The sequence below is a fragment of the Trichosurus vulpecula genome, chromosome 5, assembly GCF_011100635.1.
Source record: "Trichosurus vulpecula isolate mTriVul1 chromosome 5, mTriVul1.pri, whole genome shotgun sequence".
NCBI classification, from domain to species: domain Eukaryota; kingdom Metazoa; phylum Chordata; class Mammalia; order Diprotodontia; family Phalangeridae; genus Trichosurus; species Trichosurus vulpecula.
Window position 1 is genome coordinate 309,069,288 of NC_050577.1, and position 24,361 is coordinate 309,093,648.

The window sequence follows — 24,361 nt, forward strand, 5'->3', positions numbered from 1 at the left end:
GAAGCTCGTGGCGATGTTCACCCAAGGCCAAGTTGGCTCCTATGAAAGTCATTCTGTAGGGCTGGGGATTGGCTGCTGCTTCTCAGCAGACTGGATGGAGCAGACGTGTTTGTTTTTCAGGGCCAAGACTGATGACTGAATTGGTCCGATTTCCTGCTTGGTAGGTTCCCTGAACCTCACCACAACTGGCCCCCAAAAGCCAGTGCCCCTCCTTGCCCTTCACGGCATCTGAAGCTGAGGCTGCAGATAAACAGAAGTGGGGTGACTGCTGAACAAGCTCGAAGAGAGGCCTCATTCTTTTTCTTTTCAAAGGCATTCCAAATGATAAAACAAGCCAGTGATGACCATCTGTGGACCAGTAAGCGAATGGCTCAAAGTTCTGAGTTGGGATGCAAAGGGGAGCCCTAATATTGTTTTACAATTAAGCCATGAATTGTGGTGGGGGGAAGGGGGAGGAGCTGTAGCAGACACATGGCCCCAAGAACTGCCCTGGAATCCAGTTACTAGAACCAGAGGGACCTTACCCCTTCCCCACCAGTCTCCCAATGGGGTGAGAAGACAAAGACAAGAGTCATTGGGGAGGAAAAGGGTCAGAGGAAGACAGGGATGAGCAGGGATGTTGGGAACATCAGGTACTCAAGGATATTGAGGCAGCTAGCCCAAAAACAGCTGCAGAGACCTCTGCCGTCTTCCTGGGGTGTGGATCCAAGACATAACAGAGATCCTTTCAAGACTTGTTAAAAATGGAACCAAGAAAACATAACTGAAGACAATGAGGTCCTGGGCAGGCAAGTAAGGATCAGGGGATACTGGGCATATCTTCATCCCTGATATCCATGGAAGTCATAGGGTGCAGAAGAGAAAATTTGATCTGGTAATTAAGATTGATTTGGTAAGGTGGTAGCACCTGAGCTTGAGCCTGGGGCCCCTGAAAGGCCAGAGCAGGTCACCCGTAGAGGAATTCAGAGGACGATGGTAAAGCCCTGTGCAAATGTCAGGGGCACCAGGCCTCATAAGGAGGTGAGGCTGCCAGTGACAGTCTGGTGTTTTACCAGCTGTATTAGGAGAAGAGAGGGGCACAGATAAAGGGACATAGCCCCTACTTCAGGTAGATGGGCTAGTGATAACTAAACACAGGAAAGCAAAACTGTCCAAGACAGACTGAGCTTTTGTTTTCTCTGCTCATGAGAGTGATCTCCAGCTTTGAAATGACAGGATAAAAATCTTGAACAAGGAGTGACTACCTCAATTAAGTGAGGAGAGCATCAGGGGGTCCTTGGCTGCCTTGGCTCCTGAAGCACTGGTGGGACCATCACTCACAAGATCACGGAGCTGGGACAGAGACCTGGGGGTGGCCCAAAATGATCTGGACAAGGGCACTGAGGAGGCATGGTCAGCAGCCAGGAGAACCATGGGAGCAGCAAAGAGTGTGAGACATGAAGAAAGAGCAGTAACCAACAGGGATGGCCAATTTGGGGAGTCTGACTCAGAAAATGATGAATGCTGGATCTGCATTGGATCTCTCCAGGCTGTAGCTAAGTCAGCAATAAGAGGGGCTCCCAATCCGGGGTCCAAGAACTTTCAAAACCTCCATTTCACTGTAATTGCTTTTCTCTGTACTTCTCTGTATTTTAGTCTAAGCATTTAAAAATCTTATCCCAAGAAGAAGTCGGACAGCCAGAGAGACTTTCGTGCAGACAACAGAAGACCGGCCGGGTTAAGGGAAGTGGGGTCTGTGGTTAAAAGGAAGGACTCAAAGAAAGGACCTGAGCAGAGAAGTCGATGAAAGGAGAGTGAGAAAAGGCCCTGGAGGAACAAGGACCAGGGAAGGTCAGAGACCTGCCTGGTGGTGTCCCTTTCCTCAGGGGTGCTCAAGGGGCCCCAGGGCAGCTCTTCAGGGGAAAGCCAATGTGCCACGGGCTCAAGATCATGCAGGCAGGAAAAGGGAGGCCAGGGCAGGAATGGAGGGACAGGGAGACAAGGGCCTCTAGTGAGGCTGCAGAAACAGTGGAAGGGTGACAGCTTAGGATCCTGAAGGAATGTCAGCCTTCAGGATCAACATCTCCCCAGCATCATCAAAGAGGTCTTCAATTTACCCTTTTGCCCACATTCCACTGTCAGAAAACAGCTGGACTCATCTCCTCCGTTTGTCGTTCAGCAGTGAGCTCTCTGGGGATAGTGCCCACCACCCTTTTTTGGTTTCATGAAGGAGGCAACATTGCTCTTCCTCTCCCAACATCCTTCAATAATATCTTACAAAGGAATTTGTACTTAAACAAACGTCTCCTTAGCTGCCTCATTAGCCACATCACGGCCCCCAACTTTTGCGGCTCCCCAAGTGGGCCCTCTTCTCTTCTCCCCCTTTCTCTTAGTAACCCCTTCAGCTCCCAGGGGTTTAGCAATCATTTCTCCGCTGATGGCTCCAGATCTGGACCACCAGCTCCAAGCTTGTCCCTGTGATGTAGGCCTGTATCACCAACTGCTGGCCGGTAATTCCAGAGACACCGTCAACTCCATGTCCAAACGTAATTGACGTGGTTATCTTTGCTCCTTTTTTTAAAGGTTTCATTGCACATCAATCCCTGCCCTGCACTCTATGGTTGGTCTCTTCTTCCAAGCACTGCCTCCTCCAGGAAGCCTTTCTGATTTCCCCAAGCAGCCAGTGCCCTCCCTCCCAGACTGCCGTCTATTTCTGATGCTTTCTATTTCTCCGTCCAAATGGAGGGTTTCATTCTTTGTGCTCCTGCGTCCAGTACCTGCCACAGCACCTGGAACACCATAGGTGTCTAACAAATGCTTGCTTGATTAGCTGATTCCCTGCTGCATAAAGGAGGCATGACATGTGCATCACCTGCAGGTGCCACCTTCCACTGCGTTTTTCACTGTCCTTCTTTATGGCCACTCTGAGGGTCACCAGACACGGCCTCATCTGGATCCATGAGTTCTTGAGTCCCCTGTGGGCTTCACTCTCTCATCCTCTGCCCAATGGCTGTGGGTGTTTGGGATGCAAGACTCCCCGGGGCCTAATGCTGGCATTAGGCACAGACACCCCATGGTGACAACCGTCCCAGGAAGGGCCATCAGCCTCTCAGGCTTGGCCTGTCACCAGGAGCACATTCAAGGCCTTTCCAATGTGGTGGAAACTCCGTGACACAGCCTTCAAGGACCCCGCCAGGGGCCTCGGAGCAAGGGGTGTTGCTCCCACCTGCAGCTGTACTGGAATCCCCAGGGCACGTGTCCAGGTGTCAGCCCATGTCCTTTCTCAAGACAGCTGTGAGGATAAGCAAGCTTCTGCTGCGGCCCTGGGGAAGTCACCTTCTGAATCTTGCTGGGATGCAGAGTCTTATGCTGAAAAGAGGGGAGCTGCACAGGAGGGTCACGGAAGGCCCTTTCTGCTCTGCCCCCACAAGGGAAGGACCCTCCATTTGTCTTCCTCCCTGTTCGCTCTTTGGGGCCAAGTCATACAAATAAGACAAAGAGTAACTGCAACCTTTAAGATTTACACACATCACCCGCTGGATCTTCACAACAGTCTTGCAACATCAGGGCTGTTGTTATTTTCATCTTACACATGAGGGAACTGAGGCAAGCAGAGATGAGCCCCTGACTGGCCTAGGGTCACCCAGAGGCCAGATCTGAGTCTTCCTGCCACAGGAGGGGATCCCCTTCACAGATGGGAGGGCTGTTATTTTCATCTTACAGATGAGGGAACTGAAGCAAGCAGAGATGATCATTTCTTGATTTCTCATACAGTCACTAGCTTCCACTTGCTCCAGTCTAATTTTTAAGGTAGTATTTTCTTCAGTGGTCTTTTGGACCTCCTTTTCCATTTGGCTAATTCTGCCTTTCGAGGCATTCTTCTCCTCATTGGCTTTTTGGAGCTCTTTTGCCATTGGAGTTAGTCTATTTTTTAAGGTGTTGTTTTCTTCAGTATTTTTTGGGGTCTCCTTTAGCCAGTCATTGACTTGTTTTTCATGGTTTTCTCGCATCATTCTCATTTCTCTTCCCAATTTTTCCTCTACTTCTCTAACTTGCTTTTCCAAATCCTTTTTGAACTCTTCCATGGCCTGAGACCAGTTCACGTTTTTCTTGAAGGCTTTTGGTGTAGGCTCTTTGACTTTGACTTCTTCTGGCTGTGTGTTTTGGTCCTCTTTGTCACCAAAGAAAGATTCTAAAGTCTGAGTCTGAATCTGAGAGTGTTTTTGCTGCCTGGCCATGTTCCCAGCCAACTACTTGACCCTTGAGTTTTTCCTTGGGGTATAACTGCTTGTAGAGTAGAGAGTACTTTGTTCCAAGCTTGAGGGGATGCGTTGTTGTTTTCAGAGCTATTTCTATACAGCCAGCTCTGCCACCCCAGCCCTCCTCCTCCCCCAAGAACCACCAAAGTGGACCTGACTCAGATCTTAAGCAGTCTCTGCACTCCCGCTCTGCACTCGCCACTTAATTCCTCCCACCAGGTGGGCCTGGGGCTGGAAGCAACTGCAGCTGTAGTTCTGTAGCTGCACCTCCCTCACTGCCCCCGGGGTGGTGGCCGAACCCCAAACTCCAGCAAGCAGAGATGAACCCCTGACTGGCCTAGGGTCGTCCAGAGGCCAGATCTGAGTCTTTCTGCCTCCAGGTCCTGCCATAGGAGGGGGTCCCCTTCAGAGAAGGGAGGGCAGCAGCCTTCCTGCCCCCAGGTCAGTCATGTCCTAAGCCCTTGTCAAGCAAGGTCACCAGGCCTGTCTTGGGGGCCCCCTGCCCTCTTTAGTGTCTTCCCAACACACAGCACCCCGACCCAAGCAACTGCAGTGCTCGAGAGGTTTTCTGAGGAGGGCAGAGACCAAGATGGGAGGACCGGATGCAGTTGTTCAGGCCACTAACAGCTTCACTCTGTGGAGAATTCCTCCGAGAGGTTCTCCAAACCACATCAAGCCCATCCAGTTATATAATCCTGAGTTGTTTGACAATAGTTGTACCTGATCTGTCTTGGTCTGGCTGCTGCTGGGAGCCAAGTGCACATGCCTGGCTTCCCCTTAAGACAATTCCCTGTCTTGTTCCAGATGTCTCACAGGCTGATGGTCCCGGAAGGTACGAGAGTCTGCTTCCAAGGAAACTCCAAGGGGGCCAGGAACAGGCTTCACTCTGACTCTCCATGAAGGCTGTCCCTGTGCCCATGTCCACGGCCCAAACATGAGCCCTTTGCCCAGTCATGCTTGGACAGGCTGCTGCAAAGCCACACCACGTTCACATTGTTGGGGGGAAGCCAGAGCTGTAGCTAATTGTAAGGGTAGCTCCCCGAAGAGGGGGTGGAGGACTCAGTTTTCCCTTGTGTCCAAACAGCACAGGAGGCTCGATCCCCTGGCCCAAGGTGCTCTGATGTGCCTGCCTCCTCTGCCGACCCAGAGTCCAGGCGCAGGGGGCCACACGAGACAATTTAAGGCACCGCTGCTGCCATAGAAAACATTCACCTTCCCGTGATGGGGGGAACTGGCCCTCAAGCTGCAGATCCTGGGCCCAGCTCTGCATCCCTACAAGAAGCCTTTCCCACCCGGCCACCTCAGATGCATCTCAGACTCCACACACGCAAATGCTTTTCTTCTTCCACACTTGCTGATTTCTGTCAAAGGCACTGTCTCCACACCTCTCTCTCCCGCAGCCCCCAAATCTAATCAGTCACCTTAGCTCCCTTCATAGCCCCACCAGCACCCACACCATTCTCCCCATTCTCATAGTCAGTGGGGTGCTGGGCTCCACAATGCCTCTCACCTCGATCACTGCTAACTCTGCTTCCAGTCTTCCTCCATCCCAGAGCATTTCCTATGGAGCCGCCAAAGTGTTTCCTCACATGTGGGTCTGACCACATCACTCCCCTGGTTTGCCCGAGCTAGCCGCAAGCCACCTTTCCAGCCTCAGTGGACATTACCCTCATTCCCAACTCGGATACATCCAAACTGGCTTTCTTTTCACTTTGCACCCCATAGCCACCCCCATGTCGGAACACACCTCCCTCACTTCCCACTTCCTTAAGACTAAGCTGGGATGCCATCTTCTGCGTGAAGCCTTCTCCTCACCTGCTCAGGCCCTCTCACCATGGGCTGGGGCTAAGGGGAAGCCAGAGCCATGAGCAATTTGTGCACGGTGCCAGGCACAGTGCATGATTTCGGATCGATTGACTCATTAACAAAGGCTCAAAGAACAGACAAATTAGAAAAGGGTTAACTGGCCTTGCTATCAAGTGAACCTCTCCTCTTGTAAATGGTGCCTTCATTGCCACCACCACCCCCCTCCAATAAAAGAAAAGGAAAAGGAAAAACCACCTTCTTTTCTGTTCTCATGCTCATTCACCAAACAAAGCAAAACATCAAACCCACATCAAGGCCCACTGATCAAAACGAAGATCAAAAAGGGAAGAAAGGACAAACATTCCAAATAAAGTTCAGCTGGTTTCTGTTTGGAAACAACAAGCCGGATCCCACTCGCCACAATAAAACTGACAAATAAGAAATCGCCCGGGTGATGGTGGGTTGGGAAGGTTCCCATGGCACCAACAATTCTCGTTACCCAGCATCTGAAGGCCAGGCTGGCAAGTGAGCCATCTGTCACCTTGTGGAAAAGGCAGCTTTGCCTCCTGCTGCTGGCTGGCCACTACCTCTACGGGGCAGCTCATGAACAGCAGTACTCTTGCCCCCTCCCTCCTCCCCAGCAGATGCTCATTGGGTCACCTGTGCACATCCCCACCCTGACTAAGCCCCCTGGTCAAGGGGGCCAAGAGCCGAGTGGTAGGGGGTAGATTTGACTGCCAAGAGCTTTGAGGTCTTGGGATCATCGCTGGCAATAGCAATATGGCCAAGAACTCGTGAAGGAGGCCCAAATTTGTGTCCACACCCACTAGCCAAGCCTAATAATTCCCAACCTGTGAGAGTGACCTGGGTCCTGGAATGTCTTAGGTCCCTTCATTTCATAGACTTTAGCAAACATGGAAGAAGGAATGACAACCAAGGAATATCCAGTGGCACCTTCCTCTGCTCCCTCTACCTCCAAAGATGCCCCAGAGTTCTCAAGTCTCTACTGGCACAGAAAGCAGGCTCTGGGAAGAAGGCCTTAGCAGTTCACCAAAGTGTAGCATAGAGCATAGGCCTAGCTAGAAACTTGAGCTCTAACACTTAGGCCTCACTAACAGAAGGCTGGCTAAAGTCCTGACTCTTGGATACTTTAGTAAAGGACCTATCAGGTGGTAGAAAGCACTGGCTTTGGGATCCAAGGACGTGGATTCGGATCCTGGCTGTGCCCCTTTCTATCTGTGTTATCCTGGGCAAACCACTTACCTCCTATTTTCCCATCTATAAAATAAATGAATTAGACTAGATTTTTCTCTAAGATTCATTGTAAATCTATGATCCTATGGAAAGGCAGGGGGGTGGCCATTTTTCATGTATTCAGCTAATAAACATTTCTTGAAAGCCTAATAAACAAGCAGGGGAGATGAGCTAGGAACAGAAATCACAAATGGGCAGCACACACCCGGGTCATGACCCACCCCCACCCAGGGAGAACCACAGACGGACTTCCTCCTCAGCCAGTAAGGATACAGGGATTGTTGTCATCCACGCTGCAGTTGTCGAGAATCAAGGGAATGCCGTCCAATTCGTATACCTAACCAAGCGGACAGACAGAACAACATATTGTTAAAATCACTCCAGGAATGTTGAAGCCTTACACCCCACATGGAAACAGTTTTGATTCTTTTCTGTCAGTCTGATGCCTGGTGCTGTCTGTATGACAGGGGCACACGCAGTACATAAGCGGACATTTTCATGAAATTCAGTGACTGAACAAAGACATGGAAACCTAATTTCAGACTGAAATCCCATTGGCTATGAGAAGGAAGAGGGAGGCAGATTCCATGAAGCCATTTCCAATTGGGTTTACTCTAAGCCCGTGGGGATAGAAGCAGTGTATCTCACTATGAGGCGCTGAAGATAACAGTTGAAAAGTTTTACCCAAACTTTCTGAGGTGCCTCATTTCAGGTGGGGCCTAACCTAACCCAAAGTCCTACCAAAAGAGGCTGGTGGCTTCACAGCTTCATTAGCCTCCCCCCAGCCTCACTCCCACCCTCAGGGAGGCTGCCACCCAGACAAAACGCATTTTCAGGTGTGGCAACAACAAAAGAATTGGTGAGAATCAGCCCAGAAGGCCTGGAGAACCTAGGGCAGCCCAAGGCCTGTTCTGGGAGTTCCACTGTTTCTATGACTTCTGTTATCATTGGCCTGGATGAAAGCAGAAATGGTTGGCTTGCCAAACTAGACGATACTGCAGAGAGGGGTGGGATAACAGACATCACAGGATGCAAAACCCTAGACATGAAAAGATCTTGACAGGCTGGAAGGACAAATGGAATCTGATGAGACACAAGCCAAGAGGGCCAAATGCAAAGCCCCACCCTTGGGTCTGAGATATCCACGTGGCAAGGATAGGAGGGGTGAGGGGATGACCTGGCTAAATGACAGCCCCTGGCTTCTTCCCAGGGCTCTTCCTGGACCACTAGGTGACTACGGGTCTGCCAAAAGAGGGAACGCTGCTCAGCTGCATCAAGTCGGGCTGCCCTGAGCAGCCTCATCTAAAAGGGCCCATTCCATTCTGGCCACTACCTTTTAGTAAAGATGCAGACAAATGAGGGCATGTTCAGCACAGGATGACCAAGATGGTGAAGGCCCTCTGGGGGTCCAGTGAAGAAGCTGGAGGATGCTGAGCCTGCCTCTTGTCCGCACTGTGGTCACATTCCAGGTGTAACTTTGAGTCTGGGTCTCTGCCTCCCGCCGTTACAGGAAGGATCACTATCCCTCCAGGCAGATGACGCAGGCATTGAGAAGGCACTGGACAACATAACAGATGGTCTACGAGGCAGAGCAGGGCCAGGACCCAGGACTTTCTTTGAACTGAGGCCTTTGGACTCCCAGGCTTCTGCCTGTACTCTCCCCTACCATCCGTGCTCCTAGCACAGCTGGGTCTGAGTCTGTACAGCTCAGGCCACAAGCCTGCTCTTTTTGCATTAAGGGAACATTTACTGCTCTTCGGAAAACATTTTGTTCTTTTTTTTACAAATAAAAAATGAAATAACAAAGTTTTAAACCCTAGAAAAAAAGACAAAACCTTTTGCTCCTTGAAATTTCAGATTTCTGGTATGTGAAAGTGGGTTGTTTTTCCTTTGCAAGCAAATCGAGTCAACACTTTGCAATCTGAGATTTCAGCAGGTGGCAATAACTGAGAGATGCCTGGCAGCAGTGGCTAGGACAGGGTTGTGGCTTCCCTGAGGGGATGTTCATGAAAACAACTGCATGAGAAAGAAGCTTGGAAAGGAATCCTGGACTCGCAGACAGGCAGAGCAGGAGCTGGGGAGAGAGAGCCCTTTATCCAGCCCCTCCTTTCAGAAGAGGAAGCCAGCACTCAGAGAAGGCCTGGGCCAGGGCCTGACGTGACTCCTAGGCTGGACCCACAGTCAAGACAAAGCCAGGGCAGGCTGGTCAACAGTCAGGGCAACTGGGGTGGGGGGGACAGCGGGTGGCTCTGTGAAAGACCCAAGACCCAGAGGAGGCATCCCTCTGCCTCAGGGGCCACAAACCCTTTTGGATCCATTTCCTTTGTCATGCTATCTATTTTATGTTTTGCATTCAAAGATGTGCTTCTGAGGAGGGGTCCCCAGGCTGTGCTAGGGGTTCAGGGGGAGCAGCCTAGCCCCCGGACCAAGCTCCAGGGACCATATTCATTGGACTGAGCAGTCTGGTGCAGAGACTCACAGGACCTGAGCCAGGAGGGGCCTTATAGACTGAAACCTTAGTGCCCCCCTCTTCCCAGCAGACTCTCTAGGTTTCTGTCTCTTCCATGAGCTCCCTGCCATTCCAAGCTTCTTCCCTTAGGGGCCTCCCTTGCAGGCCGGGGCAGCCCGTGGAGGTGGAGGGACCACCAACGGCAAAAACACTTAGATGCTCAAGCTCCCTTCTGTTCACACATCATAAAACAAATGAGTTGTTTGTTTCTCTGCCTAACAAGTTGGGAATTGATTATGGGCCCACAACAAATGAGTCACGGGTTGTACTGCGTATGAAGGAGTCAAACTCTGTCAACACTTTTATAAGCGCAGCGCACAGGCAAGTTTCACTGAGTGAACACAGACCCCCTGAGCAGACTGCTAACACACCGTTGGGCTCACCCCTCCATCCAATGGCAGGGCTGGCTGATCACCGGGGTCCTTTCCTCACTTTTCTGATGACATGTGCTCCCAGTCTAATGTCTCAGCCAAGGCTGACCTCTGTATATGCTGTCTCAGAGTCTGGACTTGAAGCCACCCTCTGCTAAGGTAGGATTCGATCTCAGCTCTCCAGCTGACTAGTCAATGAAGACACTGCCAGAAAGGAGACCAAATAATGGGGACCAAAAGGTGCCCAGTGCCCTGCACAAAAACTGGGGCTTTAGAAATGATTGCTGAGTGCTGTTAAAGGAAAGAGAAGGAAACCCGGAATCATGATGCCCCGTGACTACAACAAAATCACATCCCATCTGTTCTAGGTGAGATCTTAGACACTAAGTCATTCCTTTTAGCAGAGTGGGAAACTGAGGCAGAGCGGGTATGCCCTTCTGTCAGCTGAGTGTCCACAGCCACCACAGAAGCCCGAAGAAAGGAGGACACATCTTGCATCAAACAGAGTGCTCTCCAATACTCCCTGCGCTGGGACAACAACCCACGCTCCTCAAGGGGCAGGGCTGGGGTCCACTTTGTGTCAGCTGCCTCCTGCCCAAGCTTGAGCTTCTGGGCCCTCTGCCTGTCTTCTTGTTCATGCTGACCTCTTGGCATCCAGCACTCAGAGACAAGTCCCACTTTGGACCTTCTTTTGGATCAGGGGGCTGTTGAACTACACCCCCCCCCAACCCAAGCACCACCGGGTATCGGCCTCATTCCACCCTACATGGGGAGGGCATCTGAGGGCTAGAGCACAGGACAGCACTGTCCTCAGTGCCGCTACCACTGGTTTACCACAAGGTGAATCACACAAGAATCAGCAAAAACCTCTGTCTACTGAAAATGACCCACAAATGGAACTTTCCATCAGCCTGGTCCTTCCTTTCAGGGGACTAACCAAGCAAACCAAACCATGACCAGTGAGGTGTTTAAAGGGTAAGATGAAGACCTGACATTTTAAGGTAAAGCCAAGAAAAAACGGGAGCTGAGAAGCTCAGGCACCCCCAGTCTTAGAGCGCATCGCTCCCACAAAGCCATGGGGAGAACCTGCAGGGGAGACAAAGCTGTCAGGGCAGGCTGCTTGGCACATCTGTGCTAACACCCAGAGCTCTCTTTACAAGAAAAACAACTCCCAGAGCCCATCGCAAACTCTGCATTCCACCTCTGCGCCTTGGGGTGGGATCTCCCCCCGGAATGCAGTTTTTGGTCACACTTCAGAGCTTCAATAAACAGGGTCCTCTCGAAAATCCCCAGCTCTCACAGTGGAACCCGCTCTCTGAATCTGCTACTGCACGGCCAGCCCCTTGCAGCCAGCTGGCCACACTGCCCAGGCTAACCCAGGAACAGGGGGGAAGGGAGGTGGGGCTGGGTCCATCTCACAGCATTGTCTCTAAAGCAGGCCTTCTGCCTGTGTAGAGAGAGCTCCAAGGAAAAGGAGAAGGGGTCAATACCGCCAACCCCCACCCCCGCAATGGGGTGGGGAGTCTAAGGACTCTCTCTGCTGAATGCAAAGTAAAGTGAAAAGGCCCATGCTAAGTGCTGGGGAAGATACCTAAAGAAGGCATCTCTGCCCTCTAGGGGAACAAATACAATTAATAAGAATAAAGTGTGTCAAGTATTTGGGGAAGCACAGAGTGTCCTGAGTGATTAATGGCAGGGCCTTCTCATGGTGGAAGACTTGGAGACCAGGGAAGGAGGCATAATTCAGAGCAGGAAGGGAGCCTCCTACAGCCAGATGCAGCCCAGAAAGAGAGTGCTGAGCCCACAGGTGCCAAGGAGCCCTGGGCGGGGCCTGGGGTGAGAGGCTGCTTGGTGGGCAATGGGTGGCTAAAATGGAACTGGGAAATGCTTCACACAACGAATAGATACAACAAAACATGGAAAATAGGACTGTGAATTAGCAGTCCCCATTTTTATCTGAGTCGGACACCACTGCTGCCAGTCAGTCTGTATGCTTTTGTGAAGCACCTACTACGCGTGGAGCACTGGCTAAGCACTGAGGAGACACAGAAAGGCATACAGGAATCCCTTCCAGGCTCGTGGCTGGGATGACCAGGCACCACATCATACACGGGACAGAGTCTCTGCAGCTGAGGCTGCAGTGGGGCGCATTTGTGCTGCATCTCACAAACACCTGCCACAGTGTAGCTGGCAGGTACAATCTGACACCAGGGACAAGGCCCACAGAGGGGAGGCTCAAACCTAGAAAGCCCTCTGCTTTAGGAGCCTGAAGCCCTTTCCTACCATTCCAGCCTTCTCATGTCTTCCTCCTGCTACCCACTACAATCCAGTGATGCTGGACACACCCACAGCCCTCCATCTCCCACCTCTGGGCCTTTGCATTGGCTGTTCCCCCTGCCTGGAAGGCACCGTCCCCTTCTCCCAGCCTTCACTTCCCCTGTTTTCTGCAGGGAAGTCTGTCCTGCTCCTCCAGCTACCAGAGTCTTTCCATCTCCTTCCATGCATCCTCTATTCCCCTCGTAATTTAAATGCTGTCTCCCTCACTGGCAGGTGAGCTTCTTGACGGAGGGATTGGCTCATCTTTCTGTTGTGCTGCCATGTGGTACGCCCAAGAAATACTTGGATGATGAGAGTGGTAGACCACCTTGTGAGGTTTTCATTCTGATGTAGAGATACTAGGGAGCCTCTGATGTTCACTGAATCAGGGAGGAGAGAGGGAGAGGCGCAGGGAAACAGCAGCAAGGTTATTACCATGGTCTGGTCGAGGGGTGGCCAGGGCTCTAGAAGGGCAGTCAAGGGGATGCACACAGGGGATGCTGGGGAAGTGGAATGGACAAGACTGGCAACTGAGAGGAGATGAGGGCTGACACAGAGGAAGGGATGGGTGACCAGAAGGAAGTAGGAGTGCACTGGAGGGCTGCGGTGAGGACAAGGAGTCCCACTCTGAGGCGCTTATGGGACATCCGGGTACTGATGTCCAGCACACAGCTGGCATGCAAGACTGTAGCTCAGGAAAGAGACCAGGGCTGGACAGACAAATCTAGGAACCATCTGCCAAGAGTGAGTAACAAAACCCATGTGAGCTGATGAAGTCACCAAGAGGTGGCAAGGGAGAAGAAGACACAGGACCCAGCCTTGAGGCACACCTTGGGGGGCAAGGGGGAGAAGATGGAGAGCCAGCAAAGAATATGGAGATGGAGCCATTGAAGAGAGCAGCCGAGAACCAGGAGGAGCAGGGCAACCAGACAGACAGAAGGGAGAAGGGAAGAGGGCATGGTGGCACTGAGTTCAGCTTCTTCATTGTTACAGGCAAGGAAACAGCACCAGAGGGAGAGTGGCTTACTCAGTGGGAGTTGGCACAGGCAGTAGTGTAAACAGGTTTCCTGACTCAAGGGAGAAGAGGAGGGACAGAGGGAAGGAAAGAGGGAGGTAAGGAGAGAGGAAAGGAGGGAGGGAAGGAGGGAGGGAGAGAGGGAAGGAGGGAGAGAATGAAGGAGGGAGGGAAAAAGGGAGGAAGGAAGGAAGGAAGGAAGGAAGGAAGGAAGGAAGGAAGGAAGGAAGGAAGGAAGGAAGGAAAAGAGGGAGGGAGAAAATCATTGTAATAAATTGTTCACTTGATGTCTATAAAACATATTTTGTACAGCACTAAGGCATGGAGACCATCCTATTCCCAAGCCCCAGCTCCTTCCAAATCCGTGCCCCGGTGACTCACATCATTCAAAAGGTACCTTCAGCGTGATGTACCTGAGGGGGCCAATGAGGAGACATCAGCACCAAGAATCAAGCCAAGGGAATCCCAGTATGGCCAGCCCTCCCTCTGCTTCTCTGCAGCAACTGCTTCCCTCAATCAGCTGGCATTGGTTTGGCCCTGCCCCCCACCTCTGTCAGTGAGCCTTTCTTGGAGAGTCACAGGGATGACTCTGACCAGAGAACACAAACTCTTCTTTCATTTTTACCAGCCCACTGTCCCAGATCCACGAGCCTCCCATGGCATGAATCATTCATCCATCTATTCATTCATTCATCCATCCTTTCAGGAAACGTTTATCAACTCAGAGAAAGCTGGAATAAGAATGCAAGCAGAGTGCAAGTCAGAGAAACAATTTAAAACTATTTTTTCTACTTCTTCCATAAAATGAGAAAGGTGAATCTCGGACTGGGATGGAATGGGGAAGGGCATCTAGTCCACCCTCGTGGTGACCAGGAATCCTCTCCCCCTCCCGCCTCCAAGTGGAGATGACCCTGGTGGCAAAGTTTTTTTGCCCCCTCTTGAGGTGCCTCCCATGGGAAGGAACCTCTTTTCCTTCCGAGGGGTTAGGATCTCTGCTCCGGGTTCTGCGTCATCAGGAGCACAACCTCTGGGGGAAAGTCAAACTCGGCTCTCCATCCTTCCCCCAGATCCCAGACCCAGCTCATTGCTAATGCGAAGGACACAGGCAGGTGCGTTTGGAAGAGCATGTGCAAACAGAGCCGCCAACGTTGTTAAGCCCAAATCTGTTTTCACAAGAACATCTGACCTGATATCAAGCACCGTGATGAGGAGACAATGCAAAGCCTCCCTCTGAAAGACAGGCTGGGCACAGGGTTGGCCATTTCTGGGCTCAGCAGGAAAACACCCCAACCCAAACTAAACAGTAACCTGGTTAAGCGTGAGGCTGAGCATAGCTGAGTGCATTAATCATCAGACAGGATAATAAAGGAAAATATGCCAACTATCTCCCAACTGTTTACCGCTTCTGTTTTTCTTGGAACAGAAACACATTTTCTATATTAGATGAACCTGTAAAAAACACATACCTGGTAAAGGAGCTGAACACGTTCTCTGTATCAGGAGCATGAAAACATGGAATATTCCATCATCCTGAAAGAATTCTGGGTTCACAAAGGTCCAAGCACCCACCCGACTCCAGCTATGGTAACAACGGCACAACAGAAACCAAACAGAGCGCTCTGCTCGGGGGATGAGCTGGCCGAGGGCCCGCCGGACGACCTTCAGAGAGGGCCTGGGAGGGCTCTGGCCCAGAGCAGCAGAAAGGCCTTCAGATGCGCTTCTGTTGTGGACAAGGAAGACGTGGGAAGAGAAAAGAACCACGGCCATGAATGCAGCCCATGATCCAGGCCCCTGACACTCGATAGGGCAATGGGACCTCCCCGCCCTATCACAGGTTGGGGTTTACAAAGCGTTTTTATAAGGAGAAATGGGGAGTTGCAGATGCTTCTCTGTTCAGCAGCCACTACGTGCCAAGCACCGTGCTAAGTGTCTAGGAGTGTGGCCTTATTTCACAAGAGAACTGAGGGAGCGCTTGTGTTCACACATCAAGTGAGGGATTCCGGGATTCGAACCCACAGCTGCCAACTTCAAGCTGAGCAGCTTCCTTCTCCGTGTCACACAATTCATCCTATCGCATGTTTAAGGTTCCGAGAGCTTATAAAATGTCTTCAGATAGTTTTTCACTTGACCCTGGGGGACTAAATGCAGATAGGAATGAAACTCCCCAGTTTTCTAAATGAGTTAACAGTGTCAGAGGAAGCAAGCACTCAGATTTGCACTCAGAAGATCTGGGCTTGAATCCTGACTCTGCTCCTTACTATCTGTGTGAACGTGAATGAGTGACTTCACTGGGGCAAACCTCAAAGAGCCTGCAAGGGCACATTCTAGATAGAAGCAGCGATTCACAGAGCTAAATAACGGCAGAGGTATTCATTGCTCATGGGTAGGCCAAGCCAATATAATAAAAATGACAACGCTCTCAAATGGATTCACTTCTTGGGTGCCACACCGAAGCCCAGAGGAGAGGAAGACGCTGTTCCCCAGCCCACCACGGGAGCCAGGCTTGAGCAGACCAGCGGAGGGGGCCAGGAGGGCCTGACGGGCGTGACTCACTAAGTCCACAGCTCCATGTTTGTGCAGAATAAAAACAGCTAAAGACTAACTAAATGTCACCGTTCTCAGGCCCTGCCACATTTGTGTTTTTCCACCCTGGGTCTTAATATCTTGCAACATCACGCTCCTGCTGTCCCCTGTGGGGACCATGGAAGCCAACAGTGTGGGGGCTCCCAGATCCCATGGGAAAAATGGGCCGGGCCGACAGGGGGCCAGCCGGCTTGGGGGCTGTCACATCTCTGCCCCCGCCTGGGCTCCAGGCTCACACACAAACACACTGCTTGCGGCCAGGTGCCCAGTGCCAGCTCCCACTTCCTACATCACTAGTGACTCACCTTTTCTGTGCCCAGGAGCTATTTCTGGGGCCTCCTGAGTGCACCCTGCCATCTCATCAAGCTCTGAGTGCCTCAGGGTCAGGGATAGAGAAACAAGATGCAGGTAGGAGTGGGACAGGACAGGGTTCCCAGGCTGGCATCCCAGAAGTGCCTCTCAATGTCCTTCGTGGAGACAGGAGACCCACCAGATCTGAGGTGACTCTGGCTAAGCTCCTCCTCAGTTAGGCAAGAAGCATGGGCCTATGGGAGCTCTGAGAGCCCCTGCCACTAGCTCTGTGTCCTCCTGGTGACACAGGCCTCCAAGACTTCTCTGACCCAACCACTCAGCCCAGGGGAGCTTTCTGCCCTCTCCTAGAATGGCTGGTCCTTTGCTTCTTAAAAAGTATTTCCTATTTATTTTATACTTTGCTCAGGTTCCCAGCGGGGCCAATCCAGAGGCACAGTGCCTACCAGTTCTGGCTGGTGCCCCATGGCACTGCACAGGGGACCGGGCCTTTCCCTCCCAGCCACCCTGTGCCCATTTACAGAGGACACTGAAGCCCAGAGAGGGGAGGGCCTGGCCCACAGTCACACAGCCAGGGCTGGGGCAGCTGGTCGATCTGAGCCTCAGACCATTAGTGAGCAGTAGAGCGAAGGCATCCAAGTTTGGGCAAACTCTCTGGACTGGGCAGCTAGTCAGTCAATAGCAGGCACCTGCTGTCTATACTGCCAGGAACAGCCCTGCCCATGACGGCTCAGTCTCAGACAAGTTACAAACCACATATGGCCAGGGCCAAGGGGGGAGAAGTGGTCAGTGAAGGAAAGGCTCAGTCCCTCCTGACCAAATTCCACAGGCAATGCGGGGGGAGGGGGCGGGTTGGAGCTCCTCATCTCAGTCTGACCCCACTGCAGCAGACAGATGGACAGATGGATGCCAGGCAGGCCAGGGCTGCTGGCTGAGCATGAAGTCTGTACAGACACCCTGGTGTTGAGCTCACCAGGACAGAAAAGAGATGAGCAGAAGTCAGAAAAGACAGCGCCCACAGCATGGCCATTAAGCTAGCTGCATCTATAAGGCTTCTCATTCACATGAATGACCACATGTCCTGTGTGAAGGAGAGGACAGAGAGGGGTGCTAGCAGGCATGAAGCAGAAGATTAATGAGACCCCCAGGGCCCAGAGGCCTTGGTCTCCCACCCCAGCCCCACTCTGCCGCTGCCGTCAAAGCCAAGGAGTTGGGCCAGCAGGTCTCCTGGGGCCTTCCCACCCCAAGGGCTGTGGATCCCAGGGGGCCTTCCAGACTAAGCACCAGCCATCTGGAATTTGTCCTAGTGGGGTTCAAAAGGTTTCTGCTCTGGGAGAAAATCTGTATATATGTGGATCATCCGGACAGAGGGAAGAAAGCCAGGCAAGCAGGGAAATGCCTAGGGGGTTGTTGTGTTGCTCCAGGTCTGTGTGCCTCCCTAACTGCCTTGTGCCCAGCCACTGCCCTTCTCACAGCCCAGGCTGGGTGCCATCAATCTTGCACATGTTCAAACGTTTTCCCCAGTCACTGCTTTGTTCTCTATCTACGGAGGTTGGGGAGGGACCCTTCTGGGAACCTCTCAGGGCTTCTCGTCGGGGGCGGGGGGTGCATCTTCTTCACAAATGCTTTGCTTTGTTTCCAACCAGGAACATTCACTAGTTCAAACATATGGTAAGTTCTCTGTAAAATACAATCAATACTAGAGAAGAGTATAGGGTGCCAAGCAGTGTGCCAGATGCTGGGGAGAGCCCCAGTCTGGCAGAAGGTTCCCAAACAGGGAATCAGGGAAGGCTCCCTGGAAGAGGCAGCCTTTGGTCGATGAGTGCTGCCCTGGGCTGGCAAGGGAGGGGAAGCACTGCTCCTTTATGGTACCCTCTGGGCAGAGTGGGGAAGGGCATGGGGCAAAGCTGACGTACAGGCCTCATGTTGATGTGGCCATTTGCTTATTGTTTCACTGAGGACAAGACCCTTTCTCCCACACTCACCTCATGCCCTACTCTGCTGGCCTCTGAGGCTTCCTGTGGCTCAGGGTCTCTGAGACCTCAGCCTGGGCATTCCCTGTGAGCCCAGCTCCCTGACTGGCAACTCACTCCACACACAGGGTGCAGAAGGCCCGTGGGATGGAGCTGGGCATATTCCCTGCCTACAGGTGGGGCCACGCCTCCATCAGCTCAGACAGGCACCGGCTGCACTGTAAGCCACTGAAAGCCCCATGAACTTCAGTCCTAAGCTCAGACACCAGCATGCATCATTTCTTCAGACTATATCTGACCATTTAACGACCTCTCCATCATGAGCGTATGATTTTGTTTTAACTTCAATTAAAGGCCACTCAGACAGATTTTTTTATTGTAATTACTAATAATCAACTGGGAAAAGGTAGGGGAGGGGCAGAGACAGAGAAATGCCCCCCCACCCCAACCCCCGTGTTCCCTTTCCACAAAGAAATGAAATGACTCAGGTTGGAATCCACTCTTCTTGGGCCTAGGTCCCGCAGGTGCCAACATGGCAGCTAGCATCCCAAGGTGGCACAAAGGGCAGTGATGATGCCATCATCCACAGGCAGACAAAAGTCTTCCATTGGCCTGACTTGGGCAGGAAGCCATGTTTGGCTCAGACATGCAAGAATTCAGGTGCGCCTGATGGCTATAAGAAGGCTCAAGGTCTAAGTCCAAGATAAGGGAGCGCTCTGAACAATGAAGCTTGTCTCCCCTGCCTCAGGGAGCCCCCCGTTGACTCCCTCTGGCAGTGCCCTTGCCATAGGCCATGGAAGGCTCTCTAAGATTGCCTGAAGAAGGCAGTAGAGCCTGCTCCTCATGGTGAAGACCAGGTAAAGCAGGATATGCTTGGACATCTCTCAACAGCCACCACCAAGGCTGGAGTTCCAGCCCATCTTCCTGGGCCTGGTGACTCTGGGGTGAAGGGGGAGGCTAAAGTTTGTTTCCCTCTGCTCCTGGCTGAGTCACAAGAGTGACTAGGCCAAGCCTGCTGCCGTCCCTGAACAAACACTTAGGGTGTGTACTTTCCTCATTGCTGGACAGGAGCGTCACCCTTGAGTGTGATGGCCAGTGAGTTGTCAATGTACCAACCCCACTGGGAAATGCCTTTTGTGAGCCAGCAAAACTGGGAGACGTGGGAAAGGTCAGACACAGGGCTTCACAAGGGGATAGGCAGCTGAGGCTACACAGGGGGACCTTCAAGTGGTCTAGAAGCCAGAGTTATGGCCCATGTGGCCGAGAGGCAGAAGGCCAGCTCTGGCCATCTGGAGATGCGCAGCCCACCAAGAAGGGTCTGGCTCAGGAAGAAATACCTCCCCTGGATCCTGAAGTTCAGAGAGTGTGAAGAGGCTGAGTAAAATCGAATGTAATGGGGTAGAGAAAAGGAAAAGCAGGGAGAACTTGTTACCCCTACAACTGAGGTATGTGAGAAGCAGATACAGACACGGAGGAAAGAGTGAGGAAGAGGAGGCCAAGGAGGGCTGAGCACACACTCAACAAAAACCAAGCAGGGCAATGTCGGAGGAAGAAGCCACGAGTGAGACAAACTTCCTGACCCTCAAAATGGGGAAAGAAAAGCCAAGAATTAGACCGCGGGGAGACACTCACGCTCAGGGGAAGGCTGAGTGCAAAAGCCTCAGAGAACACGGGCATCATCAGGAGCCAAGGCAGGAAGTGCACGGAATCGGGATCCATGTCCGCAAGGATGAGAAAGAGGGAAAGAAAGACAAGAAGCTGTCGGTGCCATGGCCCAAAGCACATCCACAGGGCCCCAGAAGGCACGCTGGCCTCTTCTACTGAGGTCACGGACCCAAGGCTTTTGCACACAGCCAATGCAGGGACTGAGTTTTCTGGACTACGCTTTGGTAGTTACCAAGGGGCCTTATTCTTTTCTCTTGGTTTTGAATTTAGGAGGCTGATGAGAGGGAGACTAGCAACAGTGACGGACAGAGAGGGACGGAGGGAAGGATGAAAGGAGAGAGAGAGGGTGGGAGAGGGAAAAAGGAAGACAGAGACAGAGAAAGAGTGAGGGGGAGAGAGACAGAGACAGTGACAAGAGAGCCATTGAAACATTTTTTAATGAGCACAGAAGGGAACAAGATGGCGTGTTCAGTGCAAAAACAACCCGGAGTCCCTACAAGTAGGGGAGAGAGCCACAGCCATCAAAGAATCCGGTCAGCGCCAAGGCCCTGACCCACAGGGAGCCACACGGGGAGGCCCGAGCCTGTCAGCGGGGGTGAGCCAGCTGGGGCCCTCACCAGTGGGGAGCCACACAAGGAGGCCCAGGGGATGGCTTCAGCTTGCCAGGGGGATGAGCCAGCCACCTAACACAGGAGGGCAGAGAGAAACCCCCAGAGGGGCAACAAGCCCAGCCATGGTAGATGTCCTCTGGACAGGAATTTTAATTTCATTTACTGTAACAGGAACTGTAAGTTAAGGAAACACATGGTGACAGCTTGATTTATGAATTTTGACATATTTCTTGAACTAGGATTACATGACAAAGAAGTGGAATTTTCAGCAAGCCAGATCTTGCCTGTACATCAGTCTCCCAATCAGAAAGCTGAGGCTCTGACAGAGAAGAAGCCTGTGGTCCGATAGAGCCAGAGCACACCAGCAGGGATGCACCAATGCTGAAGCTCAGAGAACCCTCCCCTCATCTGCCAGCACCAGAGGGGAGCATGGCTGGGGACCGGCCGGACTGCCCCGAGGAGGCAGTCTCATCTGCCCCAACACCTGCTGCTCCTGCTGCTCTGAAAGGCCACCAGAGACTGAGAGCTCACTACCTTCAGAGGCCACCCAGTGCTGTCCCTGCCCCCTCTGATTCTAAACCTCTCCCCACCCAAGGGCCACCGGCCTTCCCTTGACAAAGACCCTTTATAAAGACGGCTGCCCCCTGCTGTGTCACCAACCGAGGAAGGCCGCCCAGAGGCCAAAACAGAGCCCACCCTCAGGGAGTGGGGCCTCCCCCAAGATGCCAAGGGCAGGGCAGAGAGGACGTGGAGCCTGAGGCCTCCAGACAGCCTAGCCTGGAGGCCTGAGATCACCAGCATTGCCCCTGCACACCCATGTATGCACATGCTCAGATACATGTCTAAGCACATTCACTTGCACACGCACAGCGATACTATATATATAGACACAACACACAGCTGCACATGCCCTCACACCCCTCACACATACACTCACAGCCCTGTGCACACTCACACCTAGCTACAGACACTCATAGCACAGACACACACTCTCACATGCATGCACACACACATACACACTCACGCGCACCTCTGACATGTATACTCACACCCCCCATGCACACTCACACGCACCCAGACACACACACACACACATGCCACCTCCTGGAGCCCTCCATCTGATCTGGCCTCTTCCTCCTCTTCCCTGCTTTCCCTCACTCTCTCACCCTCCACCATCTTTCCCTAGGGATGCTCCAGGCCCAGAAGGGGCAGCAGGGATGGCGTCTGCTGTCATGGCTGGACTCCCAAGGCCTCGGGCCATGGCCATGGGCTCCTAATAAAATGGACAGACAGACCATGGCTGGGATGACTTGGGAGGCCATCACCCACCATCAATGCCCAGAAGACACCGAGCGCTGGTCCTACCACGGCCTCAGTTTCTGGCCCTGCCCTGTGTGGAGCACAAGGACTGGACCACGACTCTGCAGAGAAGGAAGCCTAGGCCCAAAGAGGGCAGAAGCCTTGCCTGAGGACAGAGAGCCAGTAAGTGCCAAGAGGGAATGGATGAATCAATACATTTTGCAATTGAGTAAACAACAACTGTCAGTTCAGTGAAGCCTCCCTCAGCCCCGGGGCTGACGGGCTCCATGACCTCTTTGGTGTCAGCCTGCCCTCCACTGATACAGATCATGGCCCCTCCAGCCTCGGCTGCTGAGCAGTCTCTGTGTCCTTTTACAAACCAGGAGAGCTGCTGATTGGGGGCCAGGGCTCCTCGGAGACCAGCTGGGCCAAGCCGCTCATTCCTCCCAACAAGGGGGGTCACTAGGACCTAGACTGGAGCAAACACAATGATCCCGATTCTCGGGGTGGGCGGGCTGTCTCTCCCAGGTAACTCCAGGCCTCTGGCTGCTCCTGGGCTCAGGGGGGAAGGTCCAGTTGGGGAGGCTTCCCCAGTCAGAATGGGACAGAATCATGTAGTCATGGGCCCAAAGAGAGCCCACTCAGTGTCCAGGGTACTCTCCCAGATGATCCAGCCAGAGAGCAGGTGCTCCCGTGCATCAGCCAAGGGGAGAGAGCTGTCCCACTGGGAAGTCATCACGGCAGCAGGTGGCTCCCTGGCAGCCTGTGAGGGGACTCACTTTGGTACACAGACAAAGGAGCTACCATCAGAGCCCCTGGGAAACTCCACCATCGAGCAGCCCCAGAGGCAGAGCAGGGAGGGAGCTCAGGGCAGTCTCCTCCATCCATCCCAAGGCCCAGAGAGGGAAAGGGACCAGCCCCACGTCACACCTCAGACTTCTGGCTCCTGATCTGGGGCACTCCCTCGGACACACAGCTGCGGCCCAGCCACGAACCAGGCCCCAAGATCAATGCCCAACCACCCTCCACAGTCTCCAGGATGCCACCCAGCCCCAGGCAGGCCTACCTTGTCCTGGTTTTCCGCATTCTTGTAGCAGAGGTTCCCAATCAAGCGAACAAGGTGGGACTTGAAGCCCATGACAGGGTTGGAGATGTCCCCATAGCCTTGCATACAAGAAGCAGCCGTGAAGACATTTGGGGTCTGCTTCCCAGCCAGGTGAGTCAGCTGCAAGATCTCTGTTAAGAAGGAAAAAAACTACGGTGAGAGAAAAGGCCATTGGGGCCTGAGACCCCCGGAGTGACCTACGGCAGGTGCCCAATCGGCGCTGGCTGAGCTGACCTACTGGGGCTGCACCCAAAGGCAGGGGGAAGGAGCTAAAGGACTTCCAGAAGATTCTTCAATGTAGGGAGTGTGATCAGCTGATGGGGTGGCGAGCCCCAGAGAGCCATCATGGCAGAGAGAGGGGAGCTCCTGGAAGAGCAGCCCTAATCTCAGGGGGAACCAAGCCCAAGCAACGGAGTCCAAAGACCTGGCCCTGGGACTCATCTCAAACAAGAAACACACCAAGAAAGGGAAAGAAACTCAGCCCTCACTGAGAGTCTAGCCAGGTTCCAAGGCAATGTATGAGGATCTCTGCATAAACCTCATGTGTCTATGGGAAAACATGTGGACGAATCTCAAATAGAGATACAATAAATGGCACTAAATACAGAGATGGCTCTTGACACACACAGTAGGCCCAGATGGCTCTGACTGTCCGGACACATACAGTAGGCCCAGATGGCTCTGTCCAGATACATATAGTAGGCCCAAACGGCTCTGTCTGGACACACACAGTAGGCCCAGATGGCTCTGTCTAGACACACACAGTAGGCCCAGATGGCTCTGTCTAGACACACACAGTAGGCCCAGATGGCTTTGTCCAGACACATATAGTAGGCCCAGATGGCTCTGACTGTCCAGACACACACAATAGGCCCAGATGGCTCTGACTGTGCGGACATACACAGTAGGACCAAATGGCTCTGACTATCCAGACACACACAGAAGGCCCAGATGGCTCTGACTGTCCGCACATACACAGAAGGCCCAGATGGCTCTGACTGTCCGGACACACACAGTAGGCCCAGATGGCTCAGTCCAGACACATACAGTATGGCTCTGTCTGGGCACACACAGTAGGCAGGAGATGGCTCTGTCTGGACACATATAGTAGGGCCAGATGGCTCCGCCCAGACACACACAGTGGGCAGCAGATGGCTCTGTCTGGACACACACTGTAAGCCCAGATGGCTCTGTCCTGACACACATAGTAGGCCCAGATGGCTCTGACTGTCCGGACATACACAGTAGGCCCAGATGGCTCTGACTGTCCAGACACATACAGCAGGCAGCAGATGGCTCTGTCTGGA

General features: G+C 52.7%; 1 protein-coding gene across 2 annotated transcripts in view; it reads right to left on the reverse strand.

Moving 5' to 3' along the window:
- The window catches only part of ATXN10 (ataxin 10), a 92,961-nt gene that overhangs the window by 9,809 nt on the left and 58,791 nt on the right, over positions 1-24,361 (reverse strand). For both annotated transcript variants that reach the window (XM_036759150.1, XM_036759151.1), the window contains exons 9-10: positions 23,016-23,185; positions 7,572-7,635 (exon numbers count right to left, since the gene is read on the reverse strand). In XM_036759150.1, coding sequence (XP_036615045.1) covers positions 7,572-7,635; positions 23,016-23,185 — 234 coding nt within the window. The remainder of the gene's footprint in view (positions 1-7,571; positions 7,636-23,015; positions 23,186-24,361) is intronic.